Here is a 23,971-nt window from a genome sequence, read left to right on the forward strand (position 1 = left end):
CTGCTTGACATATATATTATTATGGTGAGATGTGTTTCTTATATTCTGAGTTTCTGTGGGATATTTGACATGATTGAAATGTTATGATTTCTATTCTATCAAAAAACAAAAGATTAGAGAAATTTATAAAATATATTGACATGTTGAGCCAGCACTAAATCTCTGGAATAAAGCATTTTGACCATGGTAATTTTTTGATTTATTTTTCAATAGTTTGAAGGTATTTTTAAAGAAATTTTGCATATAAATTGCACCATAAATGGTGGAGATTGGTCTGTGTTTATCTGGTTTCAGTATTAGGCTAATAGTAACTTCATAAAGAGTTTGGTAATGTAACCTTCCTTTGCTATTTAATAGCATAGTTTGAGAAGGATTTGTGTTAGTATTTTATTGAAGGTCTGGTAATTTTATTTGGTAAATATTTGACCACAACTTCACTTGTACTGCTTTCTACAAAGCTGCTCAATTTTTTTTTCATTTTTTTTTTTTTTTTTTTTTTTTTTTTTTAGATCTTCACGATTTACTTTTGGTAGGTTATATACATCCAGAAAACTATGTGCTTTATTTTAGAGTTTTCCACTTTATTGGAATAAATGATTTCTAAGAAAAGACCTAATGATTTTTCTGAATTTCATTAATGTATGTAGTAACAACTCTCCTTACCCCTCAAACTATTTACATTGAAGCTTTTCAACTTGATTGTTTTTGTATTTGAGGATTTTATGAGTACTATATATCATTTTCATCCCTCCCTGTACCACAGTCAACCTCCTCCCATTTCCTTCTCCAATTTCACACTTTTTCCTAACCCCCTAAAACTAAACGCCAACCTAACCCTACCCGTCTTGTCCCCAACCTTAACCCACACTGCCCCGCAACGGTTTAACCCTAACCCCTAACTCTCTAGCACTAACTGCACACCCAACCACACTCTTCATAACCCCTACCCTTCTAACTCAGCTTGTTTCCAATAGACTCCTGGCATTTACTTTGACCATGTTTTTGAATTGTTAGGTATTTATGCAGATTTCACAAAGACTTTACCAAACTGAGCCCATTCATAAGGCTTCTCTCAAGAATGTTATTTTCTGCATTCACAGGGTTTCAGTGAATGGAAGTATGACTACTTTTGTTATAGTGAGAACTATTGAAATGTGCAAAGGCTTCACCATATTTAGTACATTCATAGTTTCTCTCTAATGTGGTTTCTTTTATGCTGTTTGTGTTAATTTGGGTTTTAATGCTGTGAAAAGATACCATGACCAAGGCAACTCTTAGAAAGGACATTTAATTGGGGGGAGGGGAGGTATACAGATTCAGAGGTTCAGTCTATTATCAAGGTGGAAGGAATGTCAGTGTCCAAGCAGACATGGTGCTGGAGGAGAGAGTTCTACATCTTGATCAGAAGGCAGCCAGAAGACTCTTCTGCCCTGGGTAGAGTTTAAGCATGGGGTCTCAAAGCCCACCCTCCCCCACAGTGACATACATCCTCAAAGGCCACATCTACTCCAAAAAGGCCATACCTCCTAACACTGCCACTTGCCATGGGCCAAGTATATTTAAACCACCATACCTTTGAAGATCACAGTAAAGGCTTTACTACATTGGTTACATTCATAGGGTTACTCTTTAGTATGTATGTGTTCTTTTATGTAGTTGGAGGTGGCTTGATTGTGAAAAGGCTTTACCACATTGACTACATTTTAAGGTTGCTCTCCAGTATGAATTCTTTCATGTTGTCAAAGTTGATCATGAGAGGCAAAGAACTTACTAAATTGCTTACAATCATAAGGTTTCACTCTAGTATGTGTTGCTTTATGTTTTCGGAGACTAGCATTACATACAAAGGCTTTACCACATTCATTACATTCGTAAGGTTTCTCTCCAGTATGAATTCTTTCATGCCTTTTAATGTCATTCTGACCTACAAAGGCTTTACCACATTGCTTACATTCTTAAGGTTTCACTCCAGTATGTACTGCTTTATGTTTTCGGAGACTAGAATCAAATACAAAGGCTTTACCACATTCATTACATTTGTAAAGTTTCTCTCCAGTATGAATTCTTTCATGCTTTTTAAGGTAATTCTGACCTACAAAGGCTTTACCACAGTGCTTACATTTGAAAGGTTTCACTCCAGTATGTATTGCTTTATGTGTTCGGAGACTACTGTTACATGCAAAGGCTTTACCACATTCATTACATTTGTAAGGTTTCTCTCCACTATGTATTACTTTATGTGTTCGGAGACTACCATTCCATACAAAGGCTTTACCACATTCATTACATTTGTAAGGTTTCTCTCCAGTATGTTTTCTTTTATGTTTTTTAAGATCATTCTGACCTACAAAGGCCTTACCACATTCATTACATTTGTAAGGTTTCTCACCAGTATGTGTTCTTTTATGTCTTTTAAGATCACTCTGAACTACAAAGTCTTTACCACATTGATCACATACATAGGGCTTCTCTCCAGTATGTATTCTTTTATGTACTTGGAGATGACTATGAGATGCAAAGGCTTTACCACATTGATCACATTCATAGAGCTTCTCTCCAGTATGTATTCTTTTATGAACTTGGAGATAACTATGAGATGCAAAGGCTTTACCACATTGATCACATTCATAGAGCTTCTCTCCAGTATGTATTCTTTTATGTACTTGGAGATAACTATGAGATGCAAAGGTTTTACCACATTGATTACATTCATAGAGATTCTCTCCAGTATGTATTCTTTTATGTACTTGGAGATAACTATGAGATGTAAAGGCTTTACCACATTGCTCACATTCACAGAGCTTCTCTCCAGTATGTATTCTTTTATGTACTTGGAGATAACTATGAGATGTAAAGGCTTTACCACATTGATCACACTTGTAAGGTTTCTCTCCAGTATGTGTGCTTTTATGTGTTTGGAGATGACTGTTTTGTGAAAAGGCTTTACCACATTGATTGCATTTGTAGGGTTTTTCTCCAGCATGCATCATTTTATGCATTCGAAAATTTTGGTGATGTCCAAAGCCTTTATCACATTCATTACATTTGTAGGGTTTCTCTCCAGTATGAATTCTTTCATGCCTTTTAAGATCATTCTGACCTACAAAGGCTTTACCACATTGATTACATTCATAGGGCTTCTCTCCAGTATGTATTCTTTTATGTACTTGGAGATAACTATGATATGCAAAGGCTTTACCACATTGATCACATTCGTAAGGTTTCTCTCCAGTATGTGTTATTCCATGCGTTTTGAGATGACTGTGTCGTGCAAAGGCTTTACCACACTGATTGCATTTGTAGGATTTTCTTCCAGTATGTATTAGTTTATGCTTTCCAAGATTACAACGACGTTCAAAAGCTTTACCACATTGATTACATTTGTAGGGTTTTTCTCCAGTATGAATCCTTTCAAGAGTTTGAAGCTGAGAATCGTATGTAAAGGCTTTATCACGTGGCTTACATTCATAGAGTTTCTCTCCAGTATGTGTGCTCTTATGTCTTTGGAGATGACTATGTTGTGCAAAGGCTTTACCACACTGAGTATTTTCAGAGGGCTTCTCTCCAGTATGACATCTTTCATGCCTGCAAAGATAGATAGTTGGCCCATGGGAAAGCTTTACCACATTCACTAAACTAAAGAATCTTTTTACCTGTGGAAATCAATTTTATAATTTGGTCTAATTGTAAAGAAGAATCACATCTTAAGGTTGTATCACTTTGTTTACACTCATGGTTTCCCATTCACTATGGGTTGGTAAAAGTGTTATTACATGGGTCACATTTGTACCATCCTTTCGCTCTATGAGATTTCTCATATATTTGAAGAGAAATGGAAGAGCTCAGAGCTTTACCACATTGAGTACATTCATATGCTTTCCTTTATTGTGAAATACACTACATTTGCATACCACATCGACCAAGTGAATCAGGACAAACAGAAAGCGATTTCCACAATCCTAGAATTCATAGGGATTTTCTGCTATGTGACTTTCTGGATATATTCCCAATGAAGTTGGGAAAACAACTAATTATAAACTTGTATCACAACGAGAGAGTCTGCTCAATGTGGACTACTACATATATCTTAATTTTTCTGGGGGTGGGGGGCATTGCTCCTTTCACTATCCTTGTGCTCACATGGCTTGTATCCATTGTGACACAGGATATACCTGTAAAAATATCAAACGAAAGATTTCCACATTGCATTCACACAGTTTGACTTTTTGTTCATCATAGACATATGGTATAAGAATCAAGGTTTCTCTTCAACAACATTCTTGACTCTCATAAACTGTCCCTCTCATTTAAACTTAACAATGTTAGTATATGAGCAATCAGCTTTACTATGATATATTTGCCTATTTGAAAAATAAAATTATCACCTACTCTGTGTGTGTGTGTGTGTGTGTGTGTGTGTGTGTGTGTGTGTTATGAGACTAAACAGATTGGCAGGTATACAGAATAGCTGTAATGTGGCTATGATTCAAATGGTAAGATCTGTTAAGGCATTGTGTCTTTGTCTTCTTTCTTAGAGGAATGCCTTGCAAAAAACAAGTCAGACACCTGACATTGAGGTACATGGATTTGTGAGAATTTAATAATCAATACACTTAAAGAAGGGCTTTTTTTTTTACACTGTTGCGTTTGTTTAAAAGTTCCAGGACATACTAACGTGCCTTCAGAGGCATATTCATACCAACTTGCACATAAAAATTACCTTCCATGTCTTCTGAAACTTTGACAATGTTCTTCAATAGTATGGTCTTCCCAATTGTAACCTAAAATACAGTACCAGAAAATGTATGATATATTATTGGAAATTAGGCAATATTTAAGTTACTATCGTCAGTGAACCTGACCTTTTCACCTCATTCTTCTTTATTCTCAATTGAAGTTACAGAAAAGCAACAGTAACAAAGGAACATTTGTTTCCTTATTTTAAAAACTGAAAGAAAATTCACTGTCTTACCTATAGCAGTGAGGTTCTTATAGGTCTCCTGCATCACATCTTTGTAGAGACTCTTCTGTGAAGGATCCAGCAAAGCCCATTCTTCTCGAGTGAAGTTCACATGTACATCATCATAGGTCAATGCATCCTGAAACATCCCATACATTTGTACAACAGTAACCATGATACCGATATCACTGTAAATGTATGCTTCTTGTGCTTAACCCACTTATTTCTTGACCCAGATGTTCTAATGTAATTACGAAATCATCTTAGAAGAAAACTGAGTAATAAGGTTCACCTCTGTCATATCTTTGCTCTTTGAGTAGGATATAGCCTTGCAAGAGAAATGCTAATTAATGGAGGGGGGGCGCAGTATTGAGCACACAGAGAAATTGTATGAACAATTACTAACTGCAAAAAAATATCAAGTGAGCATATAGGCTCATGTCTTTAATTCAAGCACTCAGGAGGCAGAGGCAGGTATATCTGAGGTCTATCCAGGACAGCCAGAGGTACATATTAAGACCCTGTCTCTCCTATGAAAAATCAATCAAACAAACAAGAAAGATAGAAAGGACTCAGAGGTTTTTACTAGAGTTCCTACAAAGAATTACATTCACTGCACTTCTGTATTCTTCTTCCATAATCTTGAGGTGTCCCAGTTTTAACTGTAACAGTAATGAGATCTTACTAAAAGGGAATGAATGTTTAAACAGATACAAACAGATAGCTGAAAATACTGGCAATGTAAATGTTGATCCTAAATAAGCAACATAGGACAGGAGCTGGCTCAGCAGTGAAGAGCTCTTGCTGGTATTAAAAATAATTGGCCTCAATTGCCAGTAGTTAGAAGGGAGCTTCACAAGTATTGATTAGTCCAAGTTCAGGAATTCTGAAGCCATTTTCTGACTACTATGGGGATTAGGCATACATGATGTGCATATGAATGTCATGAATGATATGTATGAATGTCATGAATACATGCCATCCTGAGAAACAGAAAATGCTCTCTGTCAAATTTCAAAATTCATAACATGGATGAAGATCAACACAGCAGCATATGCTTGACATGTGCCAAAACCCACAGTCCAACCATCAGCCAATAACATAAAAATGAACAAACAAACAAACAAACAAACAAACAAAGAGAAAGCGGGGCATGTTGGCCCACATTTAATCCTGGCACTCTGGAGCCAGAGGCAGGTGGACCATTTACATCTGAGGCCCCACATTCTAAACAGCTACTTTCAGGACAGCCAGGCTACATTGAGAAAGTTTGTCCTCAAAAACAAAAACAAAATTAAAATTATAGAAAACACCAGGCTTGCAAAATACCTTAGCACTGAATAGCAATTTCTTCAAGTGAATCTTATGTGATTTAGGTTTAGAGTCTACAATGCTGAAGGCAAGACAACATAAGAAGGAAGCTGACCAATCAGGTACAACCACTACACAATACACACACACACACACACACACACACACACACACACACACACACACACACACACCCCACACAGGGAATGGGTTGAGTCTATAGACACCCAAATGTCATCCCCAATAACTAATCATCTAGATAGGTTCCTCCTACAACAGCTTCTATTGAGAGAACTGAGTTGGCCAGAGCAAGGCTGACTCCTCCATGACAGGTTGTAAACTGACAGACTGGGAAGCTAGGTCTAAGTTTCTGTTTCCCAGAACTGGAAAAGTCCAAACAAGTCAATTCTAGGAAAACCATCCCCCACAGGCAGCTAGTCAGGAGCTTCCAATGACCCTAATAGCCTGCAGCAGCCCATACACTCTTCAAATGCCCCAAATCACTTCTGACACTCTTGATTGTCACATCTTGTAAAATCATTAAGCAAGTTATATCTTTCCAACATACAAAGGCACAGAATACCCCTTCCCATTCCAGTGGAGAGGAATGTGTACATAGTGAGGGAAGATTGGACCAAAGCAAGAAACCCAGCAGGACAAACACCAAATCCTGCAGCTCTGTCTCAGACACAAGGAGCTTCAGATTCAAAAGGCTTAGATGGCCATATCCCTGCAACTTCTCATACATCTCTTGGCTTTGTTACCTCCACTTGCTATATGCAGCTCTCCATGAGAGGTGTCTCATAACTTGGGTATCTCTATATCTTGTGGTCTCAAATGCAACTCAGGCTTCATCCTCAGATTCATCCCATGCACTCTCACAGTGTCCTCTCTCACTGGGGATCTCACTCTGCCAAACATAGATGGCTGGAACAGTGCTGAACTGAAACCCCGGGGGAAGAAGCCATAACCTTACATTTTCCATCTTTCTTATTTCCAGAACTTGGGTGCCACGCTTGGACCAGTAGTAGCAGGTTATATATGAAGTTCCTTCCTGGGTCTAGGAATGACTTTGCCAACTCCCCCTTCCATTAACTGAAGGCTTAGCAGGAGGGACTGTTTCCCTTAATTCACCTTCCTAGGCTTCCAATCCTGAGCAAATTCCTTCTCTTTAATGGTGATAATCTCTCTGAAAATTCATGCCTCTGTCTCAGCATTTGGCTGCCATGTGTAATTTCCTAGGTCTGCTTTTCTCTACAAACCACAGACTTTGCATTTATATCTGCTTAACTTGTTTTTTTCTTGTAGTCCAGAATGAGTTACTAGTAATAATCACCTAACAGATTCAAAAATCCACCTAAGAAATATAGCTAATTGTTTTTTAATTCTGCCTTGCTCAATTTCTCAGAGCATGGGTGGAATAAGAAAGACTTGGGGTCAAAATACCACATAAATGACCTCCAGCTAAATTTTTCATGGAGTCTATTTTCCACTGAAATCCTATGACCTCAACTTCTGAGTGCATTACTTGCATGACTCCAGTCGTCCAGGTGCTACAACAACAGCTAATTAAGCTCTGAATACACCTTTCTATGTTTTTTGCCATCTCAAGCCCTGATATTTACCACTTTCCTCCAAAGGAGAACATTTCTAGTTTCTCTAGTTTCTTTCCAGCCACAAAATAACCTTTTTTTTTTCTTTTTTGTTCTAACTTGCTACTTTCCTACTTTGATTCAATTCTCTAACCAAAAGCATGTCAGGAAATAAACAGGTTCACGTGTTTGGACCAATCACAAGACAGCCATAAATTCTGGAGCTTAGGATAGAAACTCAAGCTTCAAGAAAAGGCAAAAACCATGAACAATTATTCTTTTCTGCTTGGTCACTGTCTCATTCTTACCCAGCTCTCTTACCCAGCGCAGGCCCACTTGCTCAGGGATCCTGCCACACTCAGTGTAGAGCCTTCCTACATCAATCATCACAACACAATCTCTCACTGACACAGCATCCAGACATTTTGATGAGGGCATGCCCTCAAGAGAGACCCTCAGATGATTGTAGGCTCTAAAATGTTCACAACTGAAACTAACTAGGACAAAAAGGTAATAATATATCAGAAAGTTTAAAAAACCCAAATCAAATGTGTTAACAATATCGTTTAAGTAGCAAAAAAACAACAAACAAACCACACACACACACACACACACACACACACACACACACACACACACACACACAATCAAAATTAATGATTACAAAAACTGGAAAACACAGATTTCTCAAGAAATGAGGAGAGGCAAGCCTTTAGAAGAGGACACTAAAACTTTTTCCCGAACTATCAAAACTTCAAGAAATTCATAACATAGTAAATTTTCAGAAGATAAAGGTGACAGAAAGTGTTTTAAACATGAACTACAAGAGTGTAATAACAAATTTATGAAATTACAGGACAATACTCATCCTGTCTATTCGGTTTCTCATCTTTGCCAATAAATAAATAAATAAATAAATAAATAAATAAATAAATAAATAAATAAATAAATAAATAAATAAATGGGATTAGCTGTGGCAAAATCCCAGGGAATTGGGCATAGTGGCAGCCTAAGGAATGGGAAAATATTTTTTTAAAGAAATCCATATGTTATAGAAGCCTAATATATAAAATACATAAATACCTCAAGAAATTAAACTTTCAAAGTAAAAAATTCAATTACAAAATGGGGTAAAGGGGCTGGAGAGATGGCTCAGCTGTTAAGAGGATTGACTTCTCTTCCAGAGGTCCTGAGTTCAATTCCCAGCAACCACATGGTGGCTCACAACCATCTGTAATGGGATCTGATGCCCTCTTTTGGCTTGTCTGAAGACAGCTACAGTGTACTCACTCACATTAAATAAATAAATCTTTAAAAAAAAGGGGGGGAGTATAAATCTATAGAGAGAATTCTCAAAAGAGGAATCTCAAAAAGCTGAGAAATACTTAAAGAAATCATTATCATCTCAGCCATGAAGGAAATGCAAAGCAAAACTACTTTGAGAATCTATCTTGCACATGTCATAAGGGCTAAGATCAATACAAGTGACAAGTCATGCTGGTAAGGGTGTGGAGAATGGGTAACAACTCTCCATGCTTGTAGGGTGCAAACCAATACTGCCACTATGGAAATCAGCATTTCCTCAGAGTCCTGGTGCCTCAGAACCCTGAGAATCCATCTATCTCAAATCACAGCTATAAAGCTCTTGGCATCTATCTAAAAGGTGCTCCACCCTACCACAAGGCCATTTGCTCAACTATGTTCATTCATACTTGTTTATTCATACTTGCCGAACCTAGAAACAACCTAAAAGTATCTCAACTGAAGAATGGGTTGAAGGACCCTAGTTCTTACTGAAGCCTAAGAGCTGTCAGGAGGCTTGGCCTGGTGGAAAGTAGGTAGGTTATGGGGACCCTAAGGGCTTTTGCCAGCTTTACATCAACTGCCTCTGGTGAAGATTAGGGCACGACCCAGCTTCACGCCTCGGGCCAAGGCTAGGACAAGTTCCATTCTCCACCCAGAGTCCTTGGGAGGAGCAGGGACATTCTTGAAAATCCTGCAGAATGTACTGATAGTAGCCTGACTCGCAGGTCCCAGATAAGAGCTCAAAGGCATGCCATATAAGTTTGAACTGTAAACCTGCTAATGTAACCTGTACCTCTGAAAGTATAAAAACTGCTTGTCACAGCCATTGGGGTCACCTTCCAGTCCCTCACTACGAGGGGCTGATTGAAGGTTGACCCCAACACACCTGAAAATAAACTCTTGCCTTTGCATTAAACTCCATTCTCATGCCTCACTTGGGGGATCTCCTGGTAGTTAAGACTCACTTTGAGCCCTATGGGGTACACCAAAAATGTGGTACATTTATCACTCAGCTGTTTATAAAGATGCCATCATGAATTTACAGGGAAGTAAATGCAACTAAAGAAATCACACCCAGAATGACAAACATGACATGCATTTACTTAGAAGTGAATATTGCCTATTAGGTAAATAGTAATCAAACCCAGAGGGGTTAGTTAAAGAGTTGGACTCTAGGGAGGAAGCACAGATCTCTTTCTACAGGGGAAATAGAATAATTTCTGTGAGTAGACCAGAGTTTGATGGGAACAGGAGTAGGGAGGATCAGTTGAGGGGGATGCAGGGGAAAGTAAAATGCAGGAAGAAACAGCTGGAATTAGGGGTTATTTGGGAGTTAGTGTAGAAATCCAGTACAATGACAACTTCCTGGATGACCAGGGTGACCCTAATGAAAACTCCTAGTAATTGAGGATATGGAGTCTGAACTGACCATCCTTTGACACCAGGCAGGGCTTGGATATTGGTAATAAGGTACATTCGGTTGAGCTGTTGGCCAAGGAGGTCCCTTGAGATCCTTCAACAATCCATGCTGATGCTAGGACAAACTTTGCTCTCAGATAACTGAGAGCAGGGCCTGATCATTAAGGACAAATTCCACACAGTTCACTGAATGGAGAGGTCAACCGAGTACAGGCTCGGAGCCTTCACCCCTGTGTTCTAGTCTCTTTGAGGAGAGAAGGTACTCTATAAGCTAAAACCTGTAGAGAAACCTGGAAACACTCTCCGCCCCCAAAACCCACACATACCTACTATTGGTCCTTCCTAAGATGTGCTGGGGCATGATGGTAACAAATTGGTTTGAGTGGCCAACCAATGTTTGGTTTAACTTGAGGCCCTTGACATGAGAGGGAACCCATGACTAACACTGACTGGATTTCTAGGAATCTTACAGAAACTTAAATGGCAAGCATAGAGACAGCATGGGTCTATGCCAGGTCCTCTGCTGATATGTTATGGCTGTTAGCTTGGTGTCTTTGAGGGACTCCGAACTGTGGAAGCAGGTTTAACTCTGATTCGTTGGCTTGATCTTGAGATTTTTCCTATCAGGTTGCCTTGTCCAACATGAAGGCTTTCACCTTGTCTTTTTCCATCTTGTTTTGTCTGTTAGGTCTGCTACTTTTTGAAGAGGACATGGGTGGGGGGGTGAACCTTGGGGAAAGGATAGAAGTGAGGGGTAGTTGGGAGTGCAGGTTAGGGAAACAGTGGTCAGGATATATTATATGAGAATCTACCCTCATATAAAAACTTAATTCAATATTGTTTAAATGAAAGGCAAAGAAGGGAAGCTATAGTGAACAAAGAAAAGCAAAATCATAAAGATAGGGACAGCAAGATTGTGATACATACAGTACTTGCTCTATTTTTGTAGGCAGTGACTATCACATAGGAATGTAAAAATACCTAGAAGGCTTACTTCCTCCTTCTGATAATCTAGGCCTAGGAAGCTTATAGCTTCTGTACAATCTTATCTAGGTCTAGAATGGCCTGGGGGATTCAACAAAAGACAGAGACTAGTGTCATTTTTGCTAAGAAAATGCCAAAGCTTTACTGAGGTTCACAGAATATACACCCCAAGTTCACTGGGTGGAGAACTCCAGAAATCACAGTGGAAAAATAGGTTATGTCCACAGGACAAAAACAGGAACAAAAATCAGGAACTGTGTGTTACTGCCCAGGTGCCAAACAGAAAGATCAAGATGTTCCTTTGTTAGGAACTAAAGCTTCCACATGCATCAGCAAGGCTCAGCAGGGGGCAAACACTGAGGGGGCTCAGTAGAGTTGGACACTTGAGTGTTTTGGGCATCAGAGACTTAACTGTTAAATAATCACCCTTTCTTCTTCTTTTTGAACTCTGGCTGGTCAACTCTGCTCTTCTAGCTCTTACTCTTCACTCTAACCAATTCAAATTGCTTCTTTCACTTCTGACTGAATTGCTGTGCTTGGCCTCAAAGGAACTCTAGTAAACTGCTCTCTTCTCATTCTCTCACTCATTTTCTCTTTTTCTGTCTTTAGCCTGCCTGTCTCTGTAAAATTCTCCAGGTAAAACTGCCTCCTCCTCTTACCCTCTGTGCTGCTTCCTCTTATATTGCCTCTTTTCCCTCTTCTCTTTAGAGTTGGGCATATCCTATTCTGTCAGATCTTTCACTGATTCATCATTTTTTCACCCACTCAATTATACATTACTTACGAACATGAGCGCTTCCTTCAAAAACGATGTTTACCTTCATCGTTTGAGAGCAAAGCTGTGTACTAAGGGCTGAGCCATACCAGTTAGAAACAGTTCCCCCCTGCCAACCCTGCCTCCAGCAAATTGGACAGTCTCTGGGTTCACAATGCGATCAAATACTCTGCAACACAGGAGTTCATGACAAGCTCATCTTGGGGCCAGTCTATATCTGTGAAATCAGAATTTTTGTTCTCAGCAATGTGAAATATATATCACGCAGGAAACAAAAGCATTCACTTTCTTGTGTTAGCTTTCACTAGTTTGGAGTGTGGAATTACAATGCTTTTCATTTCATTCCAAAAGAATACTCATAATTGTTCTTAAGAAAAACTAATGTTTCAATAACTATTCAAACAGAAATAAATGAGATGTTGCACAAAATCGCTACATGAACTATATTATGCATTAAGCCTAAATAAACCAATGTATAAAAATATTAAATGTTTAAACGCTTTCTCCAAAGCAAAAATGAAAGTGTTACCATCTAAGTTACATAAGGCAGAGAAAACAAAGGAGCCGAGTCAGTTATCTAAGACTTTTACATGTTTGTTCAACTCTAATTTATCGTTAGTATTTAAATTCAAACAAAACAATCAATGTGGTTCTTTTTTTCTTTTCATTTTTTCAGAGCTGGGGACCGAGCCCAGAGCCTTGCGCTTGCTAGGCAAGCACTCTACCACTGAGCTAAATCCCCAACCCCTTCAATCTGTTTCTTAACCTCGTTTTTACTTCTTCATGCAGTATGACTCATTGGCAGAGGGCTCTCATGCCATCCAAATAAAGCCACTTCCTGCATTTTTATAGCATACTACAATAGCACATTTGCTTCTCATCTATAACAACTCTTGCTACAGAAAACTTGATATTTCATTTCTCTTCTCCCCATAATGTTCTAAATAAACATTAGGAAAAAAAAAACCTTTGAAGGAGATTGTTTCAGCTGGATTCTCAGCTTTCTGCCCTTCTATACGAATTTGGCGGGAATTTGACCATGGACTAGGACTTAGGAAATAGGTTCAGGTAAGAATATTTTCATTTGGGCTAGTAACATTACTTTTCTCTTATCAAACTGATGAGCCCCTAGAAACAATGATCACAGGACTTTGTGCCTTGTTTGTTCCTTGACCTAGAATTGACCTTATTATTTGCTTGTATTAAAAATGGTAGAAAAGCAGACTAGGAAAAATAAACCCGCTTCAGCCTCAGCACTGGCTAGAATCATGCTATATATTGTCTAATTTTCTATTTCCTTCCAATCCTCACTCCCTCCCTTGAGACCCTGTTGACTGACTGAGTTGACTTGGTCACCCTTCATTTGCGAGTGCTACCTACAATGTTGACAACATGGTTCAAGCTCCCATATCCATCTGATAATAAGAGTGCATTAAAGGTTAAAATTATATGGGAGAAAGAAATGGGTTGATAATGCTTAAGCTATAATTACATGCTGTTTTATGACCAATAAACCACTGACTGTGAGAGTCTTTACAAGTGCATAATCCTTTATCCACTCCTTTAACCCAAGGCACCCTAGGTTGCCTAGAGGCACTTAGCTGGTCCTCAACAAATGAGCATTGATGTTATTTTCATATTTAGGCAAGTATGAATACAACTGCAAGAAACATGATCATTCTGGTACATTTTAAAACTAATTTCAAGTGCATGGAAACTATACTGAGAAGACTGCTGGGATCCATGGCAATTCTGTCATTTTTATGAGAACTTAGTGTTGGTATGAGGAACTGGCTTTATGGTTGCAGGTTGTCTCCAAACCCAGCGATAGCAGTGACGTCACCCAGAGGTGAAAGGGACCTGTGCATCTGTTGTCATATATTTCCAGTGTCCTCCTAGTCCATCTCCCACCCTTGTTTGCAAGAAGTTATGTCCCTACCCAAATAAAAAGCCAACCCCTCCTGACCTTCGCCCCTTCTTTCTCTTTTCCTCCTTTGTGCATCCCCCATCCCCACCACCAATGAAAGTCGCTCCCGTGGAACCGTACTGGCCAGGTGTGGTCTGTCTGGGCACGAGCCTCAATTCCAATACAACACTCCATAGGATGGGGATTGCTTGGGTGTAGGTATTATGTACACATGTATCAGAATACATATGTTAAACATGCACAATTTTATATCAACTATAGAAACACAGTCTTAACTAGTTTTAGTAGGTATCTATGGAAAATCCCAACCTACTGCTATCAGAGTTTACTGCTAAGACACAACCCTGTGTCACATCCAGATTCATTGTTCAATTCTGGACCATGCTTTATTTTCACTCTTTTTTCTTTCTCAATTAAGTCATACTTATAAAGATCTTGTATACGTGACAATAAGGATGAATTCTGTGTCACTAAAGTCTACACTAAAGTCCTCTTTCTATGGCTTTGGACATTATTTCACATCAGTTTCAGTTCCGCACACATACTATATAGCTTGCTAAATGAATTATTATGTAGAATATCTTTTACCAAGTTACATAAGTGTAAACAACACCATTATAGTGACGTTAAAAAAGGAATGTTGGGTATGTCCAATTTGCAGCAAAATTCAAAATTTAAAGAAAACGTCTAATAATATATAACAGGACAGCTGATTTCAAAGCTATTTGCCATGTGAAAAAAACCTCAGAATCATCAACAGGATTATGAAGAAACAGTACACATTTTGGCACAGTATAGATTCCATCTGTACTTATCAAAGAGCTACAACGATCAAAAGTTTTAGCACATTTGTGAAAAAATGAGATGTAGAGAAAAAAAGGCAAGAACATAAACCCCAAATTATAGTCAAGTTTTAATCAAAAGACCTGAGGAAACTCAGCCAGGAAAAATGTGAACTTGACCAATATTACCTATGATTGCATGTGTATTCAAATGGAAAAAACACAGACTTCCCAACTCCCACAAAAATGACTCTAACTGACCCCTAAACTGCTATATTTCTGACCCTTCAGCTACTACTGACACCCACACTCTAGAGCTCTCTGTGTGGAGGTGGTAAGAAAGGAGGGTTATGGCTCTGCGGCTCCCAATGCCCCCCCCGTGTGATCTCACACAAACCCAGCCCCCCTGAACCCACACACAAACGAAGGTTGATGAATAACTTAATGTCTTCTTCCACATGATGCCATGTGGATTTTAGTAATGATGTAGAATCTGCCCTACCCACCTACACCCCACCCTGCACACCTGAGAAACCTCTGCATCTCAGAAACTCCTTTTGGACTCTGGAACTGAATTTCCCTGAATCACTCCATTCACTGTGACTGCTGATAGTGGAAAGGTAAAAGGATTTTAACCAAGTGTTGCCAAAGGATGATTCTCATAACCTCATCCCTCCCAGTTTCAAAACTATTTGTAAAATTTATCACACAAAATAAATTTGCAATACAATCTTCAGAACTTCTAGAAACTGGATTTTCAGTTTTGATATCTGTCTTCTGCACACCAAGAGCAATGCTTGTCTGCACACTGGGCAGTGATAGTGTAATCAACAAACCTTGTACCCAGATGCAGAGCCCCCTCCCCAGGGAACCCACACTCAGAGAGGCTCAGAGGACAAGGTCCTCTTCCCAGGACAGCACATGTACCAACAGCACCACAGTCTGGTTCACAGTCCACATCAGTCCAGTGAGATTGGACTCTGATAGCTGAGCCAACCTGTTATTCCTGGTGGCTACCACATCTCCCTCACAGCTCTCTGATGAACTACATCAGAGAATATGGAAAGAACCTGCAAGCTACCTCCCACTGGTGCTCCTCCTGATTGCTAGGCTCCCCAGAGAATGGTAGCAGCCCCTCTATTGGAGGATTAGAGATTGCATGAGGCATCACAAGCCTTCCCAGCTCTGCCCTTCCACCGCACCCTAGGGGCAGACAGAGCCCTAGTATGGTAAATTTGTATTTTATTAGAAACTTCTACTCTCCCAGGTGTGGAGAGCTCTCAGTACCACTTCTAGGAAAATGACAAGTATATTTGCCACTGGGCTAGGACAAGAAAATATGTTCAAAAAAAATACAGTTGAAAAATGTGGGGAGCTGACTTCCCTGAGACCCCAACATTTAGCAAATTAGGACAGACAAAGGACATATGAAACTTCATCTAATGGACAAGCTCAGTGGAAAAAAAAAACAGTGTTCTGGCTAAGCTTACAGAAGGGTTGATACAAATCTGGTGGTAAGTGTTGCTTAAGCACTGCCTTGCCAAATGGAGGCTCCTGACCTTTGTGGGGGATTCATCTTCCTACAGACCTAGGACAACATCCCACAGGTGTGAGCCAACTTCTTCTTAGGCTAATACATCCAGGTCTCCCAGCCCCATGAAGATTTCCTCCTCCCCCAGTCTTGCTATAGTATATGACCAGAGCAAGAATAAAATTGTCACCTTGATCAGACGCTTGTATTAGCATCCTTCTTCAAGTCTCTTGTCCCCCATTCTCTTCTCGGTACCCGCTGGACCCTCGTTGACTGTCCCGTTGGATGGGACAGAATAATGTGTTCCTGGTATCTTGGTCATCTTGATAAACCCAATACAGTGACCTCGGGAACGTTGTTTACACATTTTTCTTCCTTGGCTGTCCCATCCTGCAACAGGGTAGTTGGCTCACTCCTGTGGGATGCTGGCCTAGGTCTGTAGGAAGTTGGGCCCTAGCAGAAGGTCACAATCTGTGGGTCTGGAGGAAATTGGCTCTCAGCAAAATGTCACAGCCCTGGGTCTGTAGGGGTCTACAGGAAGCTGGTTCTTTTGCAAAGGTCTGTATGGAGCTAGCTCCCAACAAAAGGTCAGGAGCCTACACTTGGCAAACCTGCTGGACCACCAGATTTGTGTCAGCGCTCCTGGCAAGCCTTGTTACTGAGCAATGCTGACCCCCAGATTGGTATCCGCACCTTAGCTAGAACCTTAGGATTTTCCACTGAGCTTGTCCTTTAGGTGAGCTTTCATATGTTCTTTGTCTGTCCTAATTAGCTCAATGTTGGGGTCTCAGGGAAGTCGGCTCCCCACACTTGGCTATTTTGTTTGCGCCTTACAACTGACCCTATTCTTTGTATGTACCCAGGCAGTCAAAGTGGGTCAGGGGCTGTAGGCAAATTTATCAGCCTGCTGAGGCATGGGATGATTGGAGGGGCTGAAAGTTCTATCAACCTTGGTGGAAGGAACAGGGAGCTGCCTCTGGATAAGAACCAATATTCTGTGCATATTTTGGAGAATTGTTTGTTAACTTGTGGCTTTGCTTTCTATGGCACTGTGGGGCAGGAAAATTATGAAAAACAAACTCCAGGCAGTTGTATTAACCAGCAGTCCCCCCAAATCTAACTCTTGGCTTTGCATCTTCACTGCCCCCAGCAGAGACTGTTCGACTCATGCTGGTGGGTCGAGTACAAGGAACTAGATTCAAGGATCTTTTTCTCCTCCATGCTTGTTTCTCTCTTATCTGGTGTTAGGGGGTGAAACGAGGGTGGGGGGAGGGGGGCTGAGGAGGGGGATTAAAAGTGGGGAAAAAGAAACCACAAAGTAGCAAAGACCAGCACGGATCCAGTTAGCTGGGTCTAAAATGCTAAAAGAGAATCTAGCCTAGGTAGATTTTACATTCCATGTATGCTGTCACCCTTAAGTTTCTTATAGCTTCAGGTTCCAAGTTAAGTTTTTTTTTTCTTAAGATTTATTTATTTTATTTATATGTTAGTACACTGTGATTTTCTTCAGACACTTCAGAAGAGAGCATCCCATTACAGATGGTTGTGAGCCACCATGTGGTTGCTGGGAATAGGATCTCTGGAAGAGCAGTCAGTGCTCTTAACTGCTGAGCCATCTCCCCAGCCCATTTTTTTTTTTCAGGTTAAGTTTTGAACAATTTAAATATAAACTGGAGGCTACAAGTCTGGCCACTTAAATAGGCCATTTACACAGCAAACATTTCCAGGATGTTTCTTAAGTACACCAGTGCCCTAAAACAGTAGGTTAGCGACAGTGTCCTAAGTGGAAGGTCTCAGAAGAAGAAAAACATAGGAAAAGGAGAAGCTAGAAAGTATAAAAACTGGGGTGGGGGTGGAGTGGTCTTAAGCTAAATAAGCTTAAGAAGAATAGCACCTTGTATATGGTTTAGAAATGGGAAATGGAAAGAAACAGGAGACATCTATGAAGTCAGCAGAAAGATTAAACTATGAACTTAGCAGAAACATCATATAATGGGACACACTCAGGAAAAGTCTAATCAAACAGTGCTGCACAAGGAACTCAGTGTATTTCAAAAATATTCCTTACCAAGCCTGTAGTGGCCTTGGGAACCATAGCCCCATAAGGTGGGAAGGGATGTTGCAAAAATGTAAAAATAAAGAGGGTATTGTTGGTCTTTTATCCCACTAGTTCCGGCACAGAAGTGCCCCAAGATATCTGCTATGTATCATGGCAGAAACACATCCCAGCCGCACACTTTCCTACACTCAAACCCCCACATAAAGAACACACAACACAATAATGTTAGATCCAATTGGTAAGATATAATTGCCGTCTTAAACATACACAGCCCGGTACCAACCATCCCTTAGGAACATTGATAACAACCTGTAAATACACAGAGCAGATTCTTAACATCACCTGCCATGGCTTTTCCCCCTCTCCTCTCTCCTGACTCTTCCTTTCTGTCCTAGTCTCCTCCTCCTCTTTCAAACTTCTCTCCAGCCCATCCTTCCTTCTCCTCCATTGATAGGCCTCCTTCTGTCCTGTACCTGCCCCTCACCTATACTTTACATATTCAATGGGGAGGTGGATCTGGTGAGGTCACCTGAGTTCTGAGTAGGTGACTAGGCAGCTGTCCTTGGGGCAGGGGAATTAGCAACAAAATACAGAAAACTTCAGGGCAAACCACAAGAGGCAAGAGTTGTTTTCTCAGAATCTTAAGCAGCCTCTCCCAAATGCCCTGGCACCAAGCATATTCCTGGTTTTAGGGAAACTGTTTGATCTCTATACCCAGGGGCCCAGGGAAAGCTCCCAATAACTAGGCCCTAGATGGTTACTGGCTCTGGCAAGCATGTCCCTGAGTCTCAGAAGGAGCTCCAACATGGGGATCTCAGGAAAAGGAGGGAAAGCTTAGCTTGTTCAGGCCAGCATTCAATAAAACAGTGTTTTGTTGTTTTACCTTTTTTTTTTTCTTTTTTTTTTTCGGAGCTGGGGACCGAACCCAGGGCCTTGCCCTTGCTAGGCAAGCGCTCTACCACTGAGCTAAATCCCCAACCCCTTGTTTTACCTTTTCTAATGGTTGTCACCGGGTGTCATCTTGCCCATGTGGCAGAATTATGCTTTTCTTAAGAAGAAAACTAAACCTTTATGGCACACCAGGCCTTACTGTTGATTGTGATCCTGTAATGCCCCACTGATCGGCTTGTTAGAGGCCTGCTCTTTGATATGTAGAGGGGCCTAGTGGCTGGTTGCAAATCAGGGTCTGGTGCCATATTTCTGGACAATCCTGGTGAACAATCTTGTGTATCCTAGCATCCTAATCTCTAACAGGCATGGTTAGGTTACTACTTACACGTGAGGTGTTTGCAGGCAGTCCTCTCTCAGCTAAATTCTACTTGGTGTGCCTTGCTATCTCCTAACCTTTAGCAAATCCTTTACATCATTAATTCTACTCTTACATTACAGCTTGATATTGGATTGCTACCCAGCACATGAGATGCCTTCCGCAACCTCCACAAAATAACTCCAAATGGATCTTACACCTTAATGTTAAATGCTATGAACAGAACTTGTAGAAACCAGGCTTCTGAGTTTGGGATCATGCCAAGGATCTTTCCATACACAAGCCAAATGCTCTGCACAGTTCCACCCCTACAGGGAAGTTCTTCAGAAACTGCCTCTGGGTCCAGTGAGTGGCTAAGACCCCACAGGGAGTGGCCAATTCCCACTCAGCCCCAGGAAAGACCCACCACACCAGCTCCCACTGCTCAGTCCCCGCCCGCCCCCGCCCCGCCGCCTGCCTGGCTGTCCCTCCATGTCTCCTGCCCCTTTGTGTGCCCTGACAATGTGCTCACCATGTCGCAACTTTGGAGCTTCCCTGAGCATGCCTCACAGAATCCAACCGCGGGACACAGAGCACAGCAGCCAGGACCATTTAAGAAGGCTTGAAAACTAAGCGAATCCTGCAACAAGGCACAAGGAAATGCCCGCCTTCTTTTCTGATTGGCTCGTCCAGTGAAGACTCTGATTGGCCAGTAGTCTTGAGTGACTTAGCTCTCAGCCTAAGCTTCAAGCCCAGGGCCAGACCATTTCCAGATCTACAGGGATTTGCATTTCATTAGCCCCCCCCCAGCCCTAGGAAGTACCCACCAGGCCACCTACCACTGCTCAGCCTATTGCTCCTCCCTTTTGTGAGCAGTGACCCTGTGCTCACCAGGTCCTCACTTCAACCTGAACTCAGCTCACAACACTCAGTAGGCTCTTTCCCTTCCTTCTCCTGGAATCAAGGTATACAGCTTGCATAACCCCCATACTCAACTTGCAGTGGGGTTATTAATCTGTTCTACAAGTGGAAGGGTGCCCAAGATATTAACAATTAAAGAGAGATTTGAGGAAACAAGAGTTTTGTTTTGTGGCTGTTGGGATTCAGACCCGACAATCAGCTGACCTTCATATATTTAACACACCAAAGCTGTCTGGGCCTCCAGGTTCTCCCAGCACTCCTCAGTCCCCACCTGTAACAGGGCGTGTATGGCATACCCCACCTTGTACCTTGAACTGTACAGTGCAGGGGCCAAGTTTTCCCTTCCCCAGAAGCTCTTCCTATATAATCCAGAAATTTTGTACTCTTTGTCTTTCTGTTTCTCTGCCTCTCTCTCCCTCCCCCTCCCCTTTCCATCCTTCCCTCTCTTCCCTCCACTTTCCCTGTCACCACCCTCCATTACATCATTTTTCTCTCCCTGTTTGCCTTGCTTGCTCTTTCTCTCTTTCTCCCACCCTTCGTTATCCTTAATCCCCAATCGACTTTTATGACTTCTTTGGGACTAGTGAACTCTATCCTTGGGATCAATGAGCCCACTAGAGAATTGCCCCCAATAAATCTGAAAACACTCTAATTTGGCATGGGTTGAATCCCTAACCCTAACCCTAACCCTAACCAACCCTAACCCTAACCCTAACCAACCCTAACCCTAACCCTATCCCTAACCCTAACCCTAACCATCCCTAACCCTAACCCTAACCCTAATCCTGCTCTAAACTGTCCCTGTGTGTTAAAATAAAATTAATACCTTTTAAAGAGTAAAGACAGAGCATAACCATAATTTTTGGAAGACAAAGACTAAGTTCTAATAACTGAAAACAATGTGATGCCTTCACAATTAATACCAAGTGGGTTACTATTATGTGACAAGATTTGGCTGTCAGGGCCACCAAGCGAGGTCCATTGTTTCTGCTTTTGTTTTTTCTGACCCATAACAGAGACGGCTGCCAGCCATGTGGCTGCCCTTAAGTCAGTGAAGCTATGACTCCCCCTTCTTTATCCCATAGTCAAGATGGCAAACGGCCCTGTGTTGTTTAAATCATGCCCTGCCAGCCTGGGTGTAGCTGTCCGCCCAAGGTCTATGGCAAACCCAACTGGATTAATGTCTCAGCAGACACCTGACGGCATCTGGCAATCGAGGTTTAAACCCAAAAGTGTCTATTTTCTAGTCTTAGTTGGAACCCGAAGGCTCAGCTGCACATAACCCTGGGGCTGTACAGTTGGGAATGAGGGTAGCCCGGGTCAAACATCCAATCATCTTGCCTCTGACTCCTGAATGCTGGAATTACAGCCATGAAAACCACCAAGCACAGCTCAAAAATGGAGTCCTGAATTTACATTTGTGGGTTTGCACATTTTCTTCTGCTTTTTTGTTTGTTTGATATTTGCTGAGACAGGGTTTCTCTGTGTAGTCCTGGCTGTCCTGGAACTCTCTCTGTAGACCAGGCTGGAATTCACAGAGATCCTCCTGCCTCTGCCTCCCAAGTGCTGAGATTAAAGGCTTGAGCCACCACCACCTGGACTCTTTTTGAGGCTTTATTCCACCTCCTTAGAAACTCTCACATTCCATGCATTTACTGTTTGGATTGCTATATATTCCTAGTAATTAGCCTTTTCCTCCCAAGTAACGTCATTCTTCATAATTTTATCTTCTGAGTTCTACTTGGTCCCACATTAGTATAGCGACTTCAGAATTCTATTGGTTAAGGTTTGCACCATAAACATTCTTGTAAACAGTACAAAGTTTAATTTGCTTTTCAACCAGTTCAATACTTGCTGTCTTTTAATTGGTGTGTTTAAACAATTCCTGATTAATGTATTTTTATGTGTTGAATATTAAAATCTGTGGCATTTCTAGTTATAAATTGGACATTTTTATTATTCACTTCATCATTACAGTTGGATTATTACTCATTCCTAGTTATTCTCTTTGAAAAGCATTTTGTTAACATTTAATGAATTTCTCTACATTAGACTTCAAGCCACCAAGAACCAGTGACTTAGGGTTACATTGCTGTGAAGTGATCCATGACCCAGGCAATCTTACAAAGGTGAACATTTAACTGGGACTGCCTTCAGTTTCAGATAATGTTCAGTCCATTATCATCTTAGCAGGAAGCATGACAGCTGGAGAAGGAGCTGAGAGTTCTTGATCTGAAGGCATCTAGGAAGGGACTGTCTCCTGCACTGGGCAGAGCTTAAGCATAAGGCGTCACAGCTCAGCTCTACGGGACACACGTCCTCCAACAAGGCCAGACCTACGTCCCAGGTCAGCTCTACTCTGACTTCGCTAGAGGCTCCAGTGCTGTCCCTGCAGTAAAGGACCTCATGGTTCTAAAACCCCAGGTCTTCCTTGTCCTGGAGGGCATGTTGTGTTCATATGAAATCACAATTATGTTTAATACTTCTAGTTGTCCCAGTTTTTACAGTGTATGCTTTAATGAATCAGAGTCTACATTCAAATTATATGCACTATGAAGACCTTAGCACAATAAATTCTCAATGTTCCTTCCTAACTTTGTGGTGCTGTTATTAGCGTTAGCACATATTTTACCTCTGAGTCTTCTGTAAACAAATAGACTGTTGATACTATTTTTACCACTGCTAATTTTCTTTTAGAGAATGTTAAAATAGAAGTTATTTAAACGTTCATTTATGTGATTCTTAATATGTTTTCTGCACAGTATGGATCCTAGTTTCTCTCTGGTGTCATAGTCTTTCCTTCCTGGAAAACATTTTATCACGAAATTGATCCACTGATTGAATTGATTACACAGATGATGTGCACTCAGCATTTTTCTGCCTGCACAAGTCTTCATTCTCTTTACTTTACTTTGTGTGTACAATTATGGATTCATAGTTTCTTCCCATAGGCCAGGTTAAAGATACCTTCAAGCTACTATAAGTTCTGGTATGACAATGACTATAATTTTTATCTTCACTTTCTGCATTAATGTTGCTACTATTTCTCTGGTTGCCTTCAAAATCATTTCTTCTCAGAAATTCAAGTGTGACACAATGATGTGTATAGGTTTTTGACAGGCTTATTGTTTTGGTTACAGATGTAGCTGGTTGGAGTTA

General features: G+C 40.8%; 2 protein-coding genes across 2 annotated transcripts; both read right to left on the reverse strand.

The window, feature by feature from the left end:
• Nucleotides 1-933: 933 nt before the first annotated feature.
• Nucleotides 934-3,659, reverse strand: LOC134485287 (zinc finger protein 431-like; the record flags this gene model as incomplete). The annotated part of the gene is made up of 1 exon (XM_063281056.1): nucleotides 934-3,659. A coding segment is annotated over one exon (1,704 nt), but the record flags the coding sequence as incomplete, so codon positions are not given.
• Nucleotides 3,660-4,181: 522 nt separating this feature from the next.
• Nucleotides 4,182-20,301, reverse strand: LOC134484926 (zinc finger protein 431-like). The gene is made up of 2 exons (XM_063280774.1): nucleotides 4,973-20,301; nucleotides 4,182-4,781 (listed from the first exon to the last, which is right to left on the reverse strand). Exons 1-2 carry the CDS (start codon nucleotides 5,133-5,135, stop codon nucleotides 4,717-4,719), a joined length of 228 nt encoding a protein of 75 aa, XP_063136844.1. The 5' UTR covers nucleotides 5,136-20,301; the 3' UTR covers nucleotides 4,182-4,716.
• Between the last annotated feature and the right edge of the window lie 3,670 nt (nucleotides 20,302-23,971).

Source organism: Rattus norvegicus, chromosome 1 (genome assembly GCF_036323735.1).
Source record: "Rattus norvegicus strain BN/NHsdMcwi chromosome 1, GRCr8, whole genome shotgun sequence".
NCBI lineage: Eukaryota > Metazoa > Chordata > Mammalia > Rodentia > Muridae > Rattus > Rattus norvegicus.